The sequence below is a fragment of the Cuculus canorus genome, chromosome 2 (genome assembly GCF_017976375.1).
Source record: "Cuculus canorus isolate bCucCan1 chromosome 2, bCucCan1.pri, whole genome shotgun sequence".
NCBI lineage: Eukaryota > Metazoa > Chordata > Aves > Cuculiformes > Cuculidae > Cuculus > Cuculus canorus.
Genome location: NC_071402.1, coordinates 52,911,666 through 52,930,195, shown reverse-complemented (window position 1 = coordinate 52,930,195; position 18,530 = coordinate 52,911,666). Strand labels below are relative to the sequence as shown.

At 37.6% G+C, this 18,530-nt stretch overlaps 1 protein-coding gene across 1 annotated transcript; it reads left to right on the top strand.

The window, feature by feature from the left end:
• Positions 1-202: 202 nt before the first annotated feature.
• On the top strand, positions 203-16,440 carry AKAIN1 (A-kinase anchor inhibitor 1). Its single transcript, XM_054058237.1, has 2 exons — positions 203-368; positions 15,300-16,440. The coding sequence occupies exons 1-2, from the start codon at positions 353-355 to the stop codon at positions 15,488-15,490; spliced, it is 207 nt and encodes a 68-aa protein (XP_053914212.1). The 5' UTR covers positions 203-352; the 3' UTR covers positions 15,491-16,440.
• The last annotated feature ends 2,090 nt before the right edge of the window (positions 16,441-18,530 follow it).

The window sequence follows — 18,530 nt, the reverse complement described above, 5'->3', positions numbered from 1 at the left end:
GCAATTAGCCGGTCTCCCTGGTGGGCAGATCGCTGTTACCTTTCTCTTTCTTCTTTGCCCTTCCCCTGCTGCCGCTGCAGGGCAACGAGTTGTGGCAGTGATGCTTCCCTGAGTGTGTGTGTATGTGTGTGTGTGTCCGTGGAGGCGCGGGGCCGCGCTGCTCCCCGTCCCCCTCCCCGCCCCGCCGCATTGTGGAGGGAGGGACCGCGGCCCGCAGCCGCCTCCCGGCGTGCGGGGCCGGGCGCTGTCCAAGGTGCTGAGCCGTGCGGGACCAGGCGGTGTCCGAGGTACCGAGCAGTGCGGAGCAGGGCGCTGTCCGAGGTGCTGAGCCGCGCCGTGCCTGTGCAGCACAATGGTGTTCGCTCCAGGTAAGGGCAGCCGTTTCCCGAGCCGAGACGGGGGAACCCAGCGGGAAGGCCCCGACTGTGCTGGAGAGCTACCCCGGGATCTGCAAGGGAGGGGTAACAGCTGAAGCAGAGCTGCCACTGGGCAGAGTCAGGCAGTTTCAAAGAAGGTGACTTAGCTTAGGATGCATTTAGCCGTGGAGCTAGAGGTTATGAGGGTCGGCTCTGGGGGTGACATCAGGGACATGAGCCTCCTATACAAGTGTGCAGAGAACTGTGCTTGTTAGACTGCACAAAAGGGTCAGGAAGAAGGATGTGGCCTTCCAGTGAGTAGAGAGTGAGTCCTCCCGGCACCCACAATGAGACAATCTCTGAAACTCATGGAAACGCTTTACAAATTTCCCTCCCCTTCCACCTTCCTTTTCTCCCTCCTCCCCCCAGTATTTGAATGAAAGAGAGCAGAAAGTTTGTCCAGGCCAGCTTTTGCTGGAATAAAATTGAAGACTTTAGCAGGAGATTATGGCTAATGCACAACCTCGCTCTATGTCGGTGCCGAATCTTTGTTACGTAGTATGTGCCTGCTACGCTGTAGAATCAGGGAAGCTACAGAGAATCTACACTGGACTTAGTACATTCTGCTTGGAAATAGGCAGTTTCTAGTTCAGAAAGGGATGAGAGGCCCAGTAGCTCTGGAAAATGAATGTAAGTCATGCACAATGTCTTCTGTAATGAAATGACTTGCAATTAACTTCTTTAAAGATGTATAATTGTCAGTGAAAATAGTGGTTCAATAGAAAAGCAAAGGTAAAGGCCACAACTTGACAGTAAGTAACCGTTAATACCTTTGATTTGTAAAGCTAACAAATTTTGTATTCTTTTGAAATTCTGTATCCAGTCTGTGAATGCATAAGAATCCAAAAACTTTATATCTTCTTTTAAAAAAGTGATCCTGAGGTTGACTTTGCTAACACATCAGTGTTAGCAAGTCTGGGTTAGACAGTCTGGGGTTTTTTTTTTAGAAATTAATATAATTTTTCAACAACTACAAGTTAATTTTGTCTCTTTAACTGCCCAGTTGCTCTGTAATAAGATGCTTTTTGTACAGCCTGTGCTGAAATTGGGACCAAATTGTTTGTCTTAATAGAACCAGTGACTTTGTTTTTGTTGAACACCTTTCAGTATTGGCGACTCTTTGCTGAACTTTTTTCTGACAGTCATTTTTTTAAATGTACCATGAGACCAGTATACTGCATGAAGAGATTACCTCTAAAATAGTGGAAACATACCTATTTCCCCCAAAGCCTGACAAGAAACAAACCCCGAATCTCATTAATATCTGCACAACTTTTCTTTTCACAACTCTAATCCATAAAGAAGAAGGAAAAAAATCTGTCTAGTATAGGAATTTTTGTCCAGTCTTCTTTTACCCAAAGAAAACCTCATAGTATTCTTGCAAATGTTGTCATAATATACAGAGGGTAAATAAACAGGAATTTGTAGAAGAGATACTAAAGCTATCAGAGGGTCTTGACAATCTCTTATATTCAGACAGAGTAAGCCTGAGTAGAGTTTCTATTTTTTTTTTTTAAATTGCTTTTCTTTGCTGTAAATCAACCCTGCCTTGGCATTATCTCTTCTCTGAATATTTTTTTTTTAAAGTCAGTGTTTTGTGCATGTTTAGTGTCTTCATAATACTTCAGGTATATGATATGGGAATTCTAGGAGTTTAATAGGAGGTTGGGTTTCATGTCTTGAGTCAACTTTCTGATTTTATCTCATTATGATGAATGACCATATTGTCCATTTTATTTATTTGTCAGGAGGGGTGAGAAGAGAGGCAAAGATTTGTCTAACTGTAAATTGTTAGGCTTATAATTATAAACATCCTTCCAGGAGGGTGGGGGGAGGAAACAGAACAACCACAAGAAAACTGTCTTCTAGAAAAAATAATGGAACTTCTTTCTTCTGAAGACAAAGATAAGACTTTGCATATGAAAAAGATAATACTCTTTTCCTTAAGATACACCATTGCAGAAAAGTGAATTAACGTGCTATGTTTATAAACTGTTAAGCAGAAGAAGCTTATCAAGTTTAAATGTAAATTTTAAAAGGTGAAAGCGACTGAATATTGACTAAATAATTTCCTATTAAGTTTCAGCTCTTTTCCCTAAATCTCACAGCTAGTATGTAAAACCAAACCAATAAAAAAAACCCAAACCCCAAACCAAACAACAAAACAACACCAAAATGCCACAAACCAAACAAACACTACCTCCACTCCCCACCCACCCCCCCCACCAAACAAGCCTGGTTATTGCTGAGCTAGGTAGATCAAAATTGTTACAAAAAGGCTGGTATTTTGTACTCAGAAATGGACTTTCTGGCTCATTTTAGACAGTATATTGCTATTTTCAGGTTTGCAAAAAGCTATTATTGATGTGTGATTCTTCTCCATACCCAGTTTTAATTAACTCTGAGCCTGCTCCAGAAAAAAGGAACTGAAAAAAGTACATTTTTCCTTACCTGGTTTAATATGATTGGGGTTTCGTTGCACTTTGTTGTGCTGTTTGACTATTGCTAGATTGATGTCTAGGAAATGCAATCCAACCTCTATGAGATATCTGAGAGTTCATTTTACCTGGGAAATTCCCACATGACATGCTGCCCTTAGAAAAGGGGATGATCTATGTAATGGAAATGCAAACAAGCTACACATCGCAACATTTACCTTCTTTACTTTTCCTGAATAGAGCTGCTTTAGGCAGACTGAGAATTAGACAAAAAATGTTACTGATTGTTGGATGTAGGGAGAGAAATGCATGAGACTGCAGTAGAGAGGCATGAAATGTCGAGGTTTTGATTTAGGTCAAAAAGCAAATCCATCATTGTTGAATTGGCATTTTTTTTGGAGGCTTCAGAAGATAGCATATTCCAGAATTTAAAAAATATCATTGCCAGATCAGCTTATAAAAGAATGATAACTATAAATAATTCCACAGTTTAAATATCTGCCCTTGTAAGGTAAGGAATGAGGAGTGATTGAAACATTTATTTGTTCAAAGTGTCAGCAAAAACTATAGAATGCAGCAAGCTTTCTTTTGCTACTGCATCATTAGTTTACGATGGAGTGATCACTTCCAATATCGGGCTATCTGATCAATAATAATCTTGGTTTTGTTTTTAAAGGAACTCATAAGGTATAACAATACTTTTAAATGTTGCTAATAACACACTACTTCTTTGCAAGTTCCTTTCGCTTAACTTTTTTCAAAATGGCCTTGAGCAGATTCCGGGATTATTTTCAGCCCCCGAAACTTTTTCAAGTCAAAAACTAAAGTAAAATTCGAAGTAATTCTGTTTACTTCAGATTTGTCTGGACAGCTAGGATACAAGTTTTGATGCTGAAGGATTTTTTTTCTGATGCTATTTTGCACGGGTCACTCAAGCACATAAGTCTTAGACATTTGCCCTTATGTGCATGTACTGATATAGCACAAAGATGGTCTGCACTTTTTAAACTGGCTTGGGAATAAAGTTAGAAGCCTGCTAAGGATATTTGAACTACCTAATGGGTTTTCTAAGCAACTCTTGCAAGAGTATAATTTCAGTGAATATTTTAGTATATTTTGAGCATTTTACTCTGTAATGTAAGACCTTAAAAAAAATTACAATTTTATCATTGTTTCATATTGTTTTAGTACTGTACGCAGCTGTGTTTGCTTGAGTCAGAAATTGTATTTTTGGCTAAATAATATATTTCGGAAAGGAATCAGTTTTGATCTGTATACCTCAAGACAGATTGCAATATTTTAATTAGCAACTTGTTTCAGTGTCTGAATACTCACATCTTTTGATCTTGTGTCTACTTTGAATTGTAAGATTTCATCTTTCGGGTAAGTCTCATTTTTTTCAGTCCGATTTGAAGAATTCCTTCTTACCTGGTGTTTTCTTCAAAATTAGGAACACACAGGCTTTACTCATGACCCTGCAAACCCAAAAGAAGGAGGAGGAGGTAGAACTCATTTTTGTATCGATATTATTATGTAAAAAAAAGATGTGTGAACACACTTAAAGTTTAAAAATAGACATTAGAGAAGTCAGAATATTCACTGCTCAGCACCTTTTTCTTACAATAGCAATGCCAATAGCTTTTCAACTAGTTTTTTCATCAACACAGCTGTTCTTAACATTTTTAAACTAGGCTAGGAACAGTATAGCAGACTTGCATAATGACACTGAAGATCAGAAGCGCATCCTGTACCAAACATTTTAGGAATCTCATTAAACTGCAATTGAAGACATAGCAGCTGCACACTGAAACAGATGTGCTTACTTCTCTGAATAGTCCTGATCTTATCTAGTGGAAAAGCTGGGAAAGCAACAAACTTGTTGTTCTGTGGCATATGAAGACATGAAATTTCTTCATAGTGTTTTTCAGTTTCTGATTGTAGAGTTACAGGTACTGTGGAAAACCCTGTAAGTAGTGCGCAGATCAAGACACTGTTGAGGGATGTGTTAATAAATGCAAAAATTGCTACCAATAACTTTAATTTACTGAAGATAAGCTGTTGTGGGATCTCTCCAGTGTTTACTGAGTGTGGTACTCTGGGACCCTGAATGATGAAGTGCCTTTCACCCATGAGAATGATTGTGGTAAGGCAGGAAACTGTCCTTGTCCCTGTTAACTGCTGTGCTACATTCTGCTAATGCTATAAGTTCTGCAGTACCAACGCTGAATAGTTTATACATGTAGCATTCTTTCTCGAAAGCTTAGTTTTGACAAAGACTGTGTCATGTGCATAATTCGGAGGCTACAGACAAGACTCATGCAGTTTGATGTAATGGTTTTGTTGTCCAGAAACTGTGACAGTTGGTATGAGTATCAAGGCCATTCCCCCCTCCCCCGCCACAAAAAAAAGAAAAAAAAAAAAAAAGTATCTGACTAAATATATTCGCAGCTAGGAGCTCCCAGGAATACTTCAAAGTATTTGCCACCTGGTAGGAAGTAATCACATAGGAGGAAATTGTTCTTTTTTGCTGAGGAAAAATTGTTTCTCGTGCTGACCAATGACACGCTGATCCCCAATGACACAGTTTCCCCTGATGTGAAACTCCAGCAGGAGATCTCATTAGTGAGGTAACAGAAAATTAGTTCATAGATATTCAGAAATGTGATGAAAATATCAAGCTTAAAAAGTAGTCAACAGTCCTAGGTGCAATATTTCTTTAAATTCTGGTGCAACATAGCATTAAAAACTGGCACAGTTTACTTTTTCAAATTATTTTGAACAGAACCGAAGGATTAAACAGGCGAGGCTAGTACCTTTCACTTGCTTATCACTGGGTTGAATCCTATTTAGAATAGCAAAGAAAAGAATTTCGTCTTCACAGCAGCTTTGTAGTGGCCTGTATTGAAGGAGTTGTTGATTATTTGAGGATGGTAGTAATAAGTGATACAGTCATTATTTAACACCCTTTTTGGTGCTGTGTATGGGCTCCATGTATTGAGTAGTAATGTCAAATGATAAATGTACAAAAGGAATGAGTTGCACTGACACCTAAAGTTTGTCCCTCTAAATTATTCTTCTAGATTTATTGCTCTGTTGTGTGTTATAAGCATAAAAATATGATTCCAACCTTGTAAGCTTTATAATGATAATGGAAATTAGGCACATTTACTGTACAATACAGAAAAAGGTAGATTTATTCCTATACCTTCAATCTTGTCTGTTAAGGATTTTACTATGTACACAATCCGTTGTATTACAATTACAAATACTAAGTAAAGCAAAAATTCTTTGCAAGCAATGTATTAATAATTTCTTTATAGGCTTGCTGAAATTATCTTAATACTGATTACTGATTTGTAGTGTGTTCTTTCCCTGATAATTTGCAAGATCCTACAGAACAAGATTTATTATTTTCTAAGGGATTGCAATTGGGGCAGAATCTTTACTGATGTTAGCAGAAATGAAAAGCTGACCTAAATTGCAGTAAAATGCTTGAGGTTCCTTTAGAATGTCTCACCAGGGAAGTAAAGGCAGGTGAGCTCTGTGTGTCTGTCATCTGACCCTGCAAATGCCTGTAGTCATGTTATCAGAAGATGCTGTCTTCCTTCTTCAAGAAAGTCTGAAATTTTCTGCCTGAAGAAGTAAATTGAGCAATATTCTACTCAGATATTTCTCTAATGGTAAGGCAAATATAATCTCCTGTGGATTGCTTACATTTCCTTCACTTTGTAGTATGCATATTTGATATAAAGGCACTGTACTTTCTTACTTTGATCAGTGAATCCACTCACCATTTGTCAGTATGGAGAGAGTGCATACTCATTACTACTTCTGTTAAATACTCACAGATTTATATTATGTTTTGTCATGAAGAAAGTTTTCTTAATAGACCAGAAAATATTTATCTGGAAAGTTAGAGAATTTGCTTTAGGAGAACACAACAGCGTGTCATGCTATTCTGTTGCAAACAATGATTCCATCAAGATTACAGGTAAGAAAAAAATATAGGTTTTACTCTTTCGATGCGCAATTAAAATATATATAATCTTTGGTTCACCTTCTCTTGTGAGTTTGTATATATACATACATACATATATATATAAAATCTCAGCCTCAGTTACTAGCAGCCTTATGTACAGCTTTCAAACTCCACTCACATTCTAATACAGTTAGCTTACTGTATTAGATCCAGAAATTTTATTTCTGGGACCAAAATCTAAGTATCACACTTAGGGGTTTGGGTGTAGCAGAGTTTTCTGTGACAACTACTTTGAAATACATTCATTCTTCAAAGCTGAAAACACATGGTCCTTAAGGAGTTAATTCGTTGCTGCATGTGAAAATGCCTAGAAAATATATAGATTGCAGAGTATAATGTGATTTTATTTAGTCTTATTAAAGTATGTCAAGAAATCTTACTGAAACATGTTGAGATAATGCTCAAGAATAGATAACATATCTGTAGATCTCAACAATCTCTTAATCTAAAAAACTTTGGAAGCTTCATTTTGGCTGGCGTATTTCAAATATTATGAAATAGCCCCCCCGGGATCTTTAAAAAGATAACTTTCATAAAGCAAACAAACCAAAGAGACTTGCGGCTATTCTTTTAAGAAAGAGCAAAGCTCAGTGGGGAAAAAAAATACTAAAACTCAGTTTAGATATAGTTAATGTCTGGGTGAAAAAAAAAAAAGATTAAATTATTACCCTGGAGATATTATTATGTCTTTTGAGTCAGTTTATCTGCATTTCTGCTCTTCTTCACCCTTCCATTCCTCCTGGATTCGTGTTCAGAGCAAGGTTGTTCTGTATTCATTCTTGGAATGTGTTTTGAAGAGCAGAGTAGTCTGTGCTGGCTCCTTCCTGATACAGTTTCTCTAATGTGCTGGCTGCACGGCAGGAATTAAGGAATGAGGTTAGGACAGAAAATATAACATAACTGAGCAATGACTTTTCTAGTGGAAGTGAGTGTTAAAATTTCCTGCACACCACAGGCTAGGAAACTGGAAAAACATGATAGTCCTACATGAAGGTACTTTTAGCATTTCTGATAAGTTCAGTGCCCTCCTTTCTTCCTCAAGGAATTAGGGCAACTGAGTACTGCCTTCCAATACTTGGCAGCTATCAGTCAGAACCTTACAAGACTCCATCTTAGAGCATGAGAAACAGTACTGGACAGAATTAACCCTAATGTAGTTAAGAATACATTTTTTTTATTTATTTTTTTAACAATTAAATTTACAACTTAATTGTAGAACCTTTTTGTGAAGTCTCTGAATGGGCATCATTACTGACATTGAGAAAAATCGGGTCTCTAATCCTGTAAATAGCTTAATGACACTCATGCATAGAGTTGGGTTTGTGCATGTGTTGGAAAGCCTTCAGTCCTGTCTGAGTGCTGTGTTCATTCGTTCTGGATGTAATTTACACAACTCATCAACATTTCCTGATTATGGATGCTGTGCAGCCTCATATTGTATATCTCTTCTTCAAATTAAGCATCTATTGTTGAAATCCTAGTACCAATCTGTAAAGCCAATCAAAGGAGGAGATATTTTTTAACCGCTTCAGTTTATAGTTTACAAACTGTTTGCCAGAAGAAGCTCACCTAGAACTTCCACGCTATGGCTGTAAAGATGGAGTGATGTCTCTGTCTAATGCCAATGGGAGGTTAAAGGACTGAACTTTGTTTCTTGTAATAGAAGAATATCATTATTGATGCAAAGAATATTATTGTAAATTGCAACATATACATGTACATTATGCCATTATAAACTTGCCAGCTTTAATTTTTCAAAAGATCTACAATTTATCAACACAACTTAGGTAATACCCTGCAATGTTTCTTCCATAAACGCAGCTCCCATCCATCCATACTGGACCTTGTGATGAAGTCTTATTATCACTGTCTTGCTTACTTGCACTTCCATTCCATTTAAAAATTTTGTTAGTCAAATTATGCAACTTACAGTCATAGTTTCCATAGAATCATTGAATCACTGGGTTGGAAAAAGACCTCTTAGAACATCGAGTCCAAACATTCCTATCTGCCACGAGACCATGTCCCTGAGCACCTCATCTACCCATCTTTTAAATACCTCCAGGGATGGTGACTCAACCACCTCCTGGGGGCAGCCTGTTCCAGTGCCTGATGCCTTTCTGTGAAATTTTTTTTCCTGATGTCCAGTTTTCATCAGAATTGAAATAGATTTACGAGGAAGCAGTATTTTCATGGTGTTACTATTAGTTTTTATTCATAATGGAAAAAAATATTCTAGTGTTGCAGTGTTGCAGAAATAATATAATGGTTAACCATTGCAATCCAAAGTAATATATTCATAAAACTAGTAGTACATTTTCTGGCTGAGGGATATATCTGCATAATGTCATATAAACAATGAAGGGAAAAATATTTGCTTCCTGGCACTTTTGGCTTCAGAGATACAGTATTAATTAAAATTGTCGCTAATGAGAATACATTTGGGATAATTGTGAGTGTTTATTGTTAGTTTCAGGTATGGTTAAGCTCAAATCTGTTTACATAAACAAAAATTTCTTTTTTCCGGAACAACTTTAGTGGCATTCATTTGGAATTAAACTGTATTTGTTATTCCTGTGAAGCAGAACATAAACTTTTGATCTCTGATGCAGAGCCCTTGGGATTCATGGAACATGTCATATAAGCTAAGCTGATCTTTTCAAATGCAATGTTTGCATTGTGACCTAACCTGGAGAAAGGCACGGTGACTTGCATAAATGTCATATGCTTTGAGGAGACTTGAATCAAAATTAAAGGCATTACTTTCCTCTTGGGAAAAGCAGTAATGTCATGCAGGTGAGGAAGCAATAAGGATAACCGAGGGACAGTAGAACTCCTGAGATTGAATGTACATTCATGGTCATGTGTACTCATGCATGACTAATGTTTTCTCAAAAAGTGTAAGATCAATTATTTCTAGTTTGTATTCTCCAAGAGTCCAAAGTTCCTTCCTACCACAGCTCATTCACCATTCAAGTTCTGTTTCCATGTGAGAAATTTTGCTTTTGTTTTCTTGTAAATCACTGATTCTGCATCCACTGTTAGGTGTCTCAGACCCCCACAGTGCATTGCCAGCATTAATGAATCTGGGATGGACCTGCATCTTTGAAAGAGCAAGGTCATGCCTGTGGTAGTTTAGCTTCATGATGGTATTCCACCCTCCTATGAAAAGATACAGTAGAGAACTTCACTGCTGATTCAAATGCCCTGCTGCTGAGCGTTATTTAGTAGAAGTGTTTATAAGGCATATTAAATTTTCCTTGTAGCAATCTGAGAAGGAAAAGGCACAGGGAATATGAAGGGAAAGTGCATGAGACTACTTTGAAGACTCGAAAGGAAGTGGTGCAGAAAGCTTTGACGAAAGTGATGTCTGCAAATAAGAAAAGGTCCATGTGCAACCAGAATGAAGCTCTTCAAGATTTAATTGGCACTAAATACTCTTTCTCTATAGCTATCATTTTCCAAGTACACTTTTCTGGGTCTATTTCAATGTCCAGTTCTTTACAAAGAATGTATAATCTCCCACACAAGATATTCTTGGACTTAAACTAATATTAGTTGTGGTAATTCAAGTGAATACTTGGAATCTACCTTAAATGCTTTTGTTCTTTTTCCAAACTGTTAGAACATTTTCCTTCATGGGGACCACCTTCAGGTCAGCCAGGGGAATTTCAAGGTACTAGTTTTAGAATAGAATTAGTGTGTAACAGATTCCTGCAGTCAGCCCAGGATTTTGAGGTTTTTTTGAATCTCTCTAACTATACTTGAGATTGCAGAACCAGGACAGAGTTTGCAAATTACTTTTTGTCTACTGTGTTAGTTGGCATAAAAATTACAAAGTGAAAGATAAGGTAATAAAAACACACTAAAGAGACTTTGTTATGAGTTAATGATATAATTGTTACCTTGTATTTAACAAATTAACCTGGATTTTTCAGGTCTTTATTTGCAGAATTAGGGAACTGGGTTCTTGTATAAGTCAGGTGAGCATTTAAAGACAGAGAATAAGTAGAAAAGATTTTCTGACATCAAGGGGAAAAAAGTAGCTGTTAGACAAGGAAAAGAAGTGGGCAGAGTGCTGTTTCTACTATTCTGTAAATTTTTCCCAGCAACTATTTCAAGTGAACTTTTGTCATAGATTTTTTATTAAACTAGTTACTCTTAAAATCTTTTAAAAATTGTGGATAAAAGTTAATTCTGTTTTAGTACCCCTATAACTCTTATTTTGATTAGCTGAACACCAAATGCTTTGACAACAGGAGTAATGTCTCTATTTTACCTAATTGAAGATACTCACTTCTCAGAATACCTGATTAATTCCATAGGCATTCAAATTTCTGCCTTTGTTCATGTTCATGACAGTCTGTCTTTCAGCAAGGTGAAGCAATTTGATAGATATGTTCCAGCTCAGCCCCTCTGGGATCCTTGCATGAGTCATCTCTGCTTTCCTTAGTCAATCCCACACTCTTTGCTCACATTAAGTCCAGCATAGCAATAAATGATCTTCCCAGAAAACAGCTGAGTGCTAACTGCTTTTCCTGAAATGAATAATTGGAAGAAGAGGATGTGGTGGTGATCACTTCTAGAGACCACTGTTTACTCCTTCAGGAAGTGGAAAGATTGGGATTTATGGCAGCCTCACCAGCTAGAATCCTGCAGTCACATAATGCTTGAGGTTGGAAGAGACCTCTGGAGATCCTCTTATCCAACAGCCTGCTCAATGAGGGTCACGTAGACCCACTTGCCCAGGATCCTGTCTGGGTGGGCACCCCCAGGGTAAATGGGTACTTGTATCTGCCTGTTTGATGTGTCTGGGTCTTGCCTGGCAGCTCAGCCCCTACATGTAATGGTCCCAGCTCAGGCTCAGACCTCTACAATATCAGATATCCCCCTCAAAAATGGGTTATCTTTGGTGTTGCTTTCTAATTTAAATGGTCACCATAAGCTGCCAATGGGGACATCACCCCAGGCCAATGTTTTTGACGCCCTCCATGCCCAAAGGCAGTTAGCTGTTATTAACCTGGCTTACTATCACCCCAACTGTGTTATAAGGATATAAAATAATTAAGAGTTTGTACTGTCTTATTTCCTTTCTGTTCATGCCTAAGCCATCAGAGACAGGGCAGAAGTAATCCAGAGGTTTTGGGTTCTCTGTTCTTGATTTGTTTTCCCAGCAAATGAAAGAATCATCTAATGAGTTAGTGCTGGGTAGAGGTAATTTAGGTCTCACTTATCTGAGCGGTGCTTTCAGACAGACTTTCCTCCATCATAACTGAAAAACTCAGGTAGAAGTGCACTGGAAAACTGCCCCTTTTTCAGCAGAGTGTTACTGTTGATGACCTTCCTAATGTAAAAACATTTAAAGTTCAGATTTTGTAGATTAAGTGGCAAGAACCAAATAAATAATGAAGCATTCCTAAGGAAAGAAAAATGAATAATTTTCAACATCAACATGCTTAATGATTATATATTTAACAATAAATCCTGATTTTTTTATGCCTATAAGGTTTGTCAAATATGTCACATAATCTCATAGCCTATTCCAACACGCTCATTTATATTTACATATCCGTGTTTATCCATGCTGATAGGTTGAGTTGGCCGATCTTTTAAGCCCAGCAAGAAAACTAATTCATTGCGTAATACAAATTGAGTTCATATTTGAGTAACAGAGAAATATCTGTACTTAACTCTTAAGTAATATTGAATTTTATCCAAAAATACACTGATTCAAGTGCTGAGGAGTGGAACAAACCGAATCAGGGAAACTGATTGTGCCAAGAATTAAACTGATATCATTCAGTTAGCTTTTCCAGCCTAAAATATATTTTCTAAGTTTTCATGGTTTTAGCCTCTTAATCATGGAGAAACTTTGTCATTTCAGTACAGTTGCAGGGTTTATTTTATATTATTCAATATCAATAGAATTAAATCACATTTGTATTTTATTTTTAGTCAAAACATGTAGTATGAACATGGTAGAAATAAGTATATTTTCCAGTGTTCTTTCAAAGAAATGTTGGAGATAATAATTTCTCACAGAGTAAGGTTTGATCATTCTGCTAGTGACTGGTTTGCACTTACATAGCACAAAATCATAGAATCACAGAAGAGTTTGATTCAGAAGGGACCTTTAAAAACCATCTAGTCCAATCCCCTGCCACAGGCAGGTACATCTTCAACTTGATCACGTTACTCAGAGCCCCGTCCAACCTACTCTTGAACACTTCGAATAATGGGACATGTACAACTTCTCTGGGTAACCTGTTCCAGTGTCTCCTTGTTGAAAATTTCTTCCTTATATCTAGGCTGAATCTATCCTAGAATCATAGAATGGTTTAGGTTGGAAGCAGCCTTAAAGATCATCTATTTCCAACCCTCCTGCCATGGGAAGGGACACCTCCCACTAGATTGGCTGTCCAAGGCTCCATCCAACCTGGCCTTAAACACCTCCAAGGATGGGGTATCCACAGCTTCCCTGGACAACCTGTTCCAGTGTCTCACAACACTCCTGTGGTTTAAAACCATTGCCTCTTCTGCTGTTACCACAGTCCTTGGTAAAAAGTCTTTCTTCGCCTTTCTTATAAATCCCCTTCATATATTGAAAAGCCACAATAAGGTCTCTCTGAAGCCTTCTGATCTCCAGGCTCAACTGTCACAATCCTCTTGGCCTTACCTTACAGGAGAGATGTCCCAACCCTGTGACCATTTTTGTGGTCCTGCTCTAACTCCATGACTTTTACTGAAGACCGTAAAGCTGGACACAGTACTCCAGATGGGTTTTCACCAGAGTGGAATAGAGGGACAGAATCACCTCCCTTGACCTGCTCGGCACACATCTGTTTTATGCAGCTCAGGATACAGTTGGCTTTCTAGGCGGCAAGTGCACATTGCAGGCTCATATCCAGTTTTTCACCCACCAGGACCCCCAAGTCCTCCTCTGCAGGGCTGCTCTCAATCCATATATTCCCATCGGGTACTGATATTAGGGATTCCTTTGATCCAGGTGCAGGACCCTTGCACCTGGCCATGTTGAACTTGATGAGTTTTGTATGGGATTCTTAAGCCTGTCAAGGTCCCTCTGGATGGCATCCCTTCCTTCAAGTGTATCAAATCTTTGTAGTATCTTCCTTAAAGTAAACAAGTGGTTCTACTTTTTGTCTCTATCTTAAATTTTCTTGCAAAATTTTCTTAAAGAGCATTGGGGATTTCTCACAATTGCACGGGTGGGCCTTTCATAAAAGCAGCTGACTTTCAATTCACTATGTTACTTCTCTCAACAAATAATTCTTAATATATAGCTTCAAAACAGACAGTAAAATACAAATCCTGTTTAAGGAAATACTTGAGTACGATAGAGTCAACGAAGAAAGAACTGAAATGAATATCCTAAAAACATTTAAAGCCAAATCTAGAGATACAAATAAGCACCTAGCCTAATTATTTCAAATAGGGACTGGGTCGACATTTTCCTAAATACCAATAGGTGTACATCACCTTAATTACAATTACTGAATTTTTTTATATCCAGATCAAGTTTGAACATTATGAGGCATTCTTTATTGTCCTGCCAAATTGTCATTTGTATTGGGAGTCAAAATACTTCCAACAGAGAATTATCTTAACATAAACTACTCTTCTTCATTATCAAATGTCAGTAGTCACACTGACGCGCTGTCATATTAATTTATTGTTCTCCATATTTTAGCACTTTGGCAGAAAAAGGAAGTGTCAAATAAGAAATATATTTGTCAGGTTGTTACAGATGATGCTTTGGGGTTTTTTTCTGTTTTACCTATAGCAATCTGAGCATTTTTTAATGCTCTTGCAAATATTTTTTCAAATGTAGCTGAGGATTAACAAACTGACACTTAACGAAATTTTGTACCTTGAAGTCAATTGGAATTTGATGGATGAAGGCTTTTAATCTGAAGTAAAAGCAAATAGAAATGCTAATGAAACAGCTTTTTCTCTGTATGGTGGTGAGGGAGTACATGTCAGGCTTGCACAATGAAGTCAAATTCCCTATCCAGAAGCACAGGTCAGGTCAAAAAGGATGTGATTAACAGCTGGATGAGAAAAACCTCCTTCCCTCTCCATCTGCAAAACGCAGCTCTGCTTGTTTCAGGTTTGAAGCTGCAGCTGTGCCTGGGGCTGGAAAGTGAGTAACTGAGCTGTATGACTTGAAGTCTCACCCTTCGTTCAGTCCCATAGTGCTCAGCACACAAAGGCACTTTCTATCCTACTTCATCATCTTCTGTATTGGCAGGTTTCCTGTGTAATAACTGTTCCCAAGCACGCTGCGGAGTTTGGGTTTTTTTTTCCTCCCTCCTTTTCTATTCTTCAGGTGCTCAAAGAGTAGCCATAAATGCTTAGTTCCCTTTCTTTGTCATCTTGTTTTGTCAGGTGAGAAGCCAGGAACAGAGCAAGACGAAGTTAAGCTGCAGAACGCCAGCAAGCAGATTGTGCAGACTGCTATCCTTCGAGCACTACAGCAAGTTTCCCAGGAGACCCAGCAAAAGGAGAAGAGAACAAACAGCAGTACAAGCCTCCAACTAGAAAGAGGGAAATTAACCAAGAAGCATGAAAAGAAGTAAAGGAGCGGGTTGTTTTCTTCGGTCTGCGGTGTTTTCAGCCTTCTCTTTAGTATTGGCTGTATTGCTAGTGCAATTATACTACTGTAAAGCAAACCAAAGTATAATCACACCTAGACATAGGGTAAAGATGCAATAGTCCTCAGCTGAGAAATATTAAGTGCATTAGATAACTAACTCCATATTTATGCAGTGCCTCTTAACAGAAACAATAACCATAGCTATAACATTAGTTTCAGGCACAAGCTCTTATGATATGAACTTACTCTCAAAAGCTTGTTGTCAGTGCACTTCCATGTAAGTTCTGCGTGCAACATTTATGTCAGTTCAGCTGGACGGATTCTTCTCTGAGTTTCTGGGCTCTCTGAAGCTGTCTTCACTGAAGAAATAGTTTACTGTTGAGTGTAGCAGAATGCTTTCAGGCTGCCTTGAAGCGTGAGTTTGTACTTTGCTTTGATTAAAAATGGAGTATGTGAAATAGCAGTATGAAATGGATTTGGTAGATTTTTTTCATCTTGGGGGGAAAGAAAACCAATCCAACAAGACTGCAGTGACTGTGTTCTATGACTATGATCATAGACCTATGATCTATGTATTTTTTTAAAAGGAGTTTTAAAAAAGCACTGAAGTTATAGTCTACTTGTTTGAAATACTTCTATACTTCTGCATAAAAATCACTTGTGCCTCAACTATTCCTTTTAATTTTCTTGACTGAAAGAAGAGGAATTGGTGTGCTGATACGGAGTTTACTAGTTTTTCATTCAGTTTTGCAGCTTTAGTGGGCCTTGATTTACAGAAAGTGAAGAACTGGAGTGGCTTTAAAAAAAGTATTTGAATTTATTAATATCTTGAAGGACAGAAATATACTGTGTCTGAATTATGTCATGAACATAAAGTAACTAGATATTTGCAGTTGTTACATAGATTCACCTTAAACAGCACTGCTTTAAGCTGGTAATACAGGACTTACCCTTTAGCTGCTCTATATAGCTGAAGAAATCCATGATGTTTCTGAAAATACAAACTAAATAAATGTAGCTTTCACTTTTATGCTCCCTTACTGTAATTATGATTGCACTATTACACACCTGAAGTTACTAACACTGTATTTTATTCTAGAAATGGCTTGTAGCTGTGCTTCAACTGAATTGTTGTAGTAATACACCTAGAAATATAGAAAAGCAGATGCACAGGGTCTGCAAAGAAGGTGACAAATTTTCGTAATTGATTTTCTACTCATATGACTCTCAAAGATTTTTTTTTTATTTAAGTAATTATCTATTACTGTGTCCTACTGCTTGTATTAAACAATTTTGTGATTCTTTTCATGGCCAGAGGCTTACTCATGAATAGCCACATACTACATTATTAAGCCTCTGAAATCTGCTTGGTTCCTTTTTTTTTTTTTCTTTTTTAATTTAACAGCACTGCCTCATACCAGATAATGATTTAACTCAATCTTCTTTCACATAAAAATGCAAAGAATTTGACATGATTGAAGTTTTCCTAAATCCTCTAGTAATGAAAACTGACTTGGATTGCAAGTACACAGTTGGTTCACTTCTACAGACAGTGGGTGAATTTTCCCAGCCAAGGAGACTTTGAAAAGTGGAGGCAGTTGGGTCTTGAGGTATATGCATGTTTGTCGCAACTGAAATTTTTTAACCACCAGCTTTTTGATTAATTGGCTTTTTTTGGGGGAAGTAGCACTTTTCTAAGCACTCTTTTCATCTTTGCTTTCTGAGAGCCTAAGAAAACTATTCATAAGTCACAGTCAATTCTGAGGCTGATAGGCAGGCTAGTCTAGGGGATGAGGGAAAGTAAGACTGTTGGAGAGGCTCTGGTGCAAAATGGTGTTTGATATGGACTTCCCTAAAGTGCTGTAGGAAGGAGAGGTATAGGACAGCAATATTCTCATTTCTTTAAGATTATTCTACTTCTTTATATTGCTTTTTGTCCCCAGAAATTTTCAAGATGCCTTTTTTTAATGTTCCCAGTAATTATTTTAACAATCTTCATGTAGTCTGGAAACTTGTTTGCATGTCTGATTTTTTTTAAAATTATCATGTTAGAAAAAGAGGAATTTCAAAAGCCAATAAATCCAGGCTTTTGCCACCACTTCATATGAGCCTGTTCGACTCCTCCTCCCATTATGGTCTTCTACAATATCCTTTTAATATCCTAGCCCTTTTAGACACACTATGACTCAGCCATTAAATCATGCGTATCATTTTTAGTGCTGTCAGAAGTCTGGCATCTTGGAGAGAGAAAAATGATAGGAAACCTCACGGAACCTTGAGGAAGTTTTCTATGGTCTCCTATTGAAGAAAAACAAATAGTAGTTTTCCCTGACAGTGGAACAATGCACCTCCTATCTATAGAATATATCCCTAAATTAAGGCATGTATTTAGTATCTCCCATTGACAAAGGGTGTTCTGCACACCATTTGCATCCAGCATATGTAGATGAGATATGTACTGCATGTGAAAGAACTGCACAAAAGAAAACTTTACCCTTGGCTTGTTATATGCTTACTACATGGTGAAAGCGGGTACTTTTGGTATCATCACTGACAGATTGTATTTTCTGGAGAAAATACTATAGAAATTATTGCAAATGTGATGCAAGTCTGAATACAAATAAAGAAACTCTTAAAGAACCTCTTAGTACCTTAGATGTCTCTGGTTTCTCTGTCAAAAGAAAGAAAGCAATTTTCAGATTTGCTGGACAATCTTATGAGGCAAGCAATGGGCTTGTGAGGTTTGTGGTAGTAAAAACATTATTCAGCAAATTACTCATTATTCAGTAAGTAATATCTTAATAGTCCAAGACAATCAAAACTATGTCTATATATATTTAAGAAAACTCACAATGTTTTAGCACTTATGGTAAGTAGAAGGAGGCACAAATGTCAAAATATATTTATCACAACTCATTTAATGAGGAAGAATCAGTTGTATGTGTCTATCCTCCGCTATGCTTGCTATGTATTCATTCTGGTTGATTACCGCAATTTTATTATCATACTTGTGCTATTGTTTG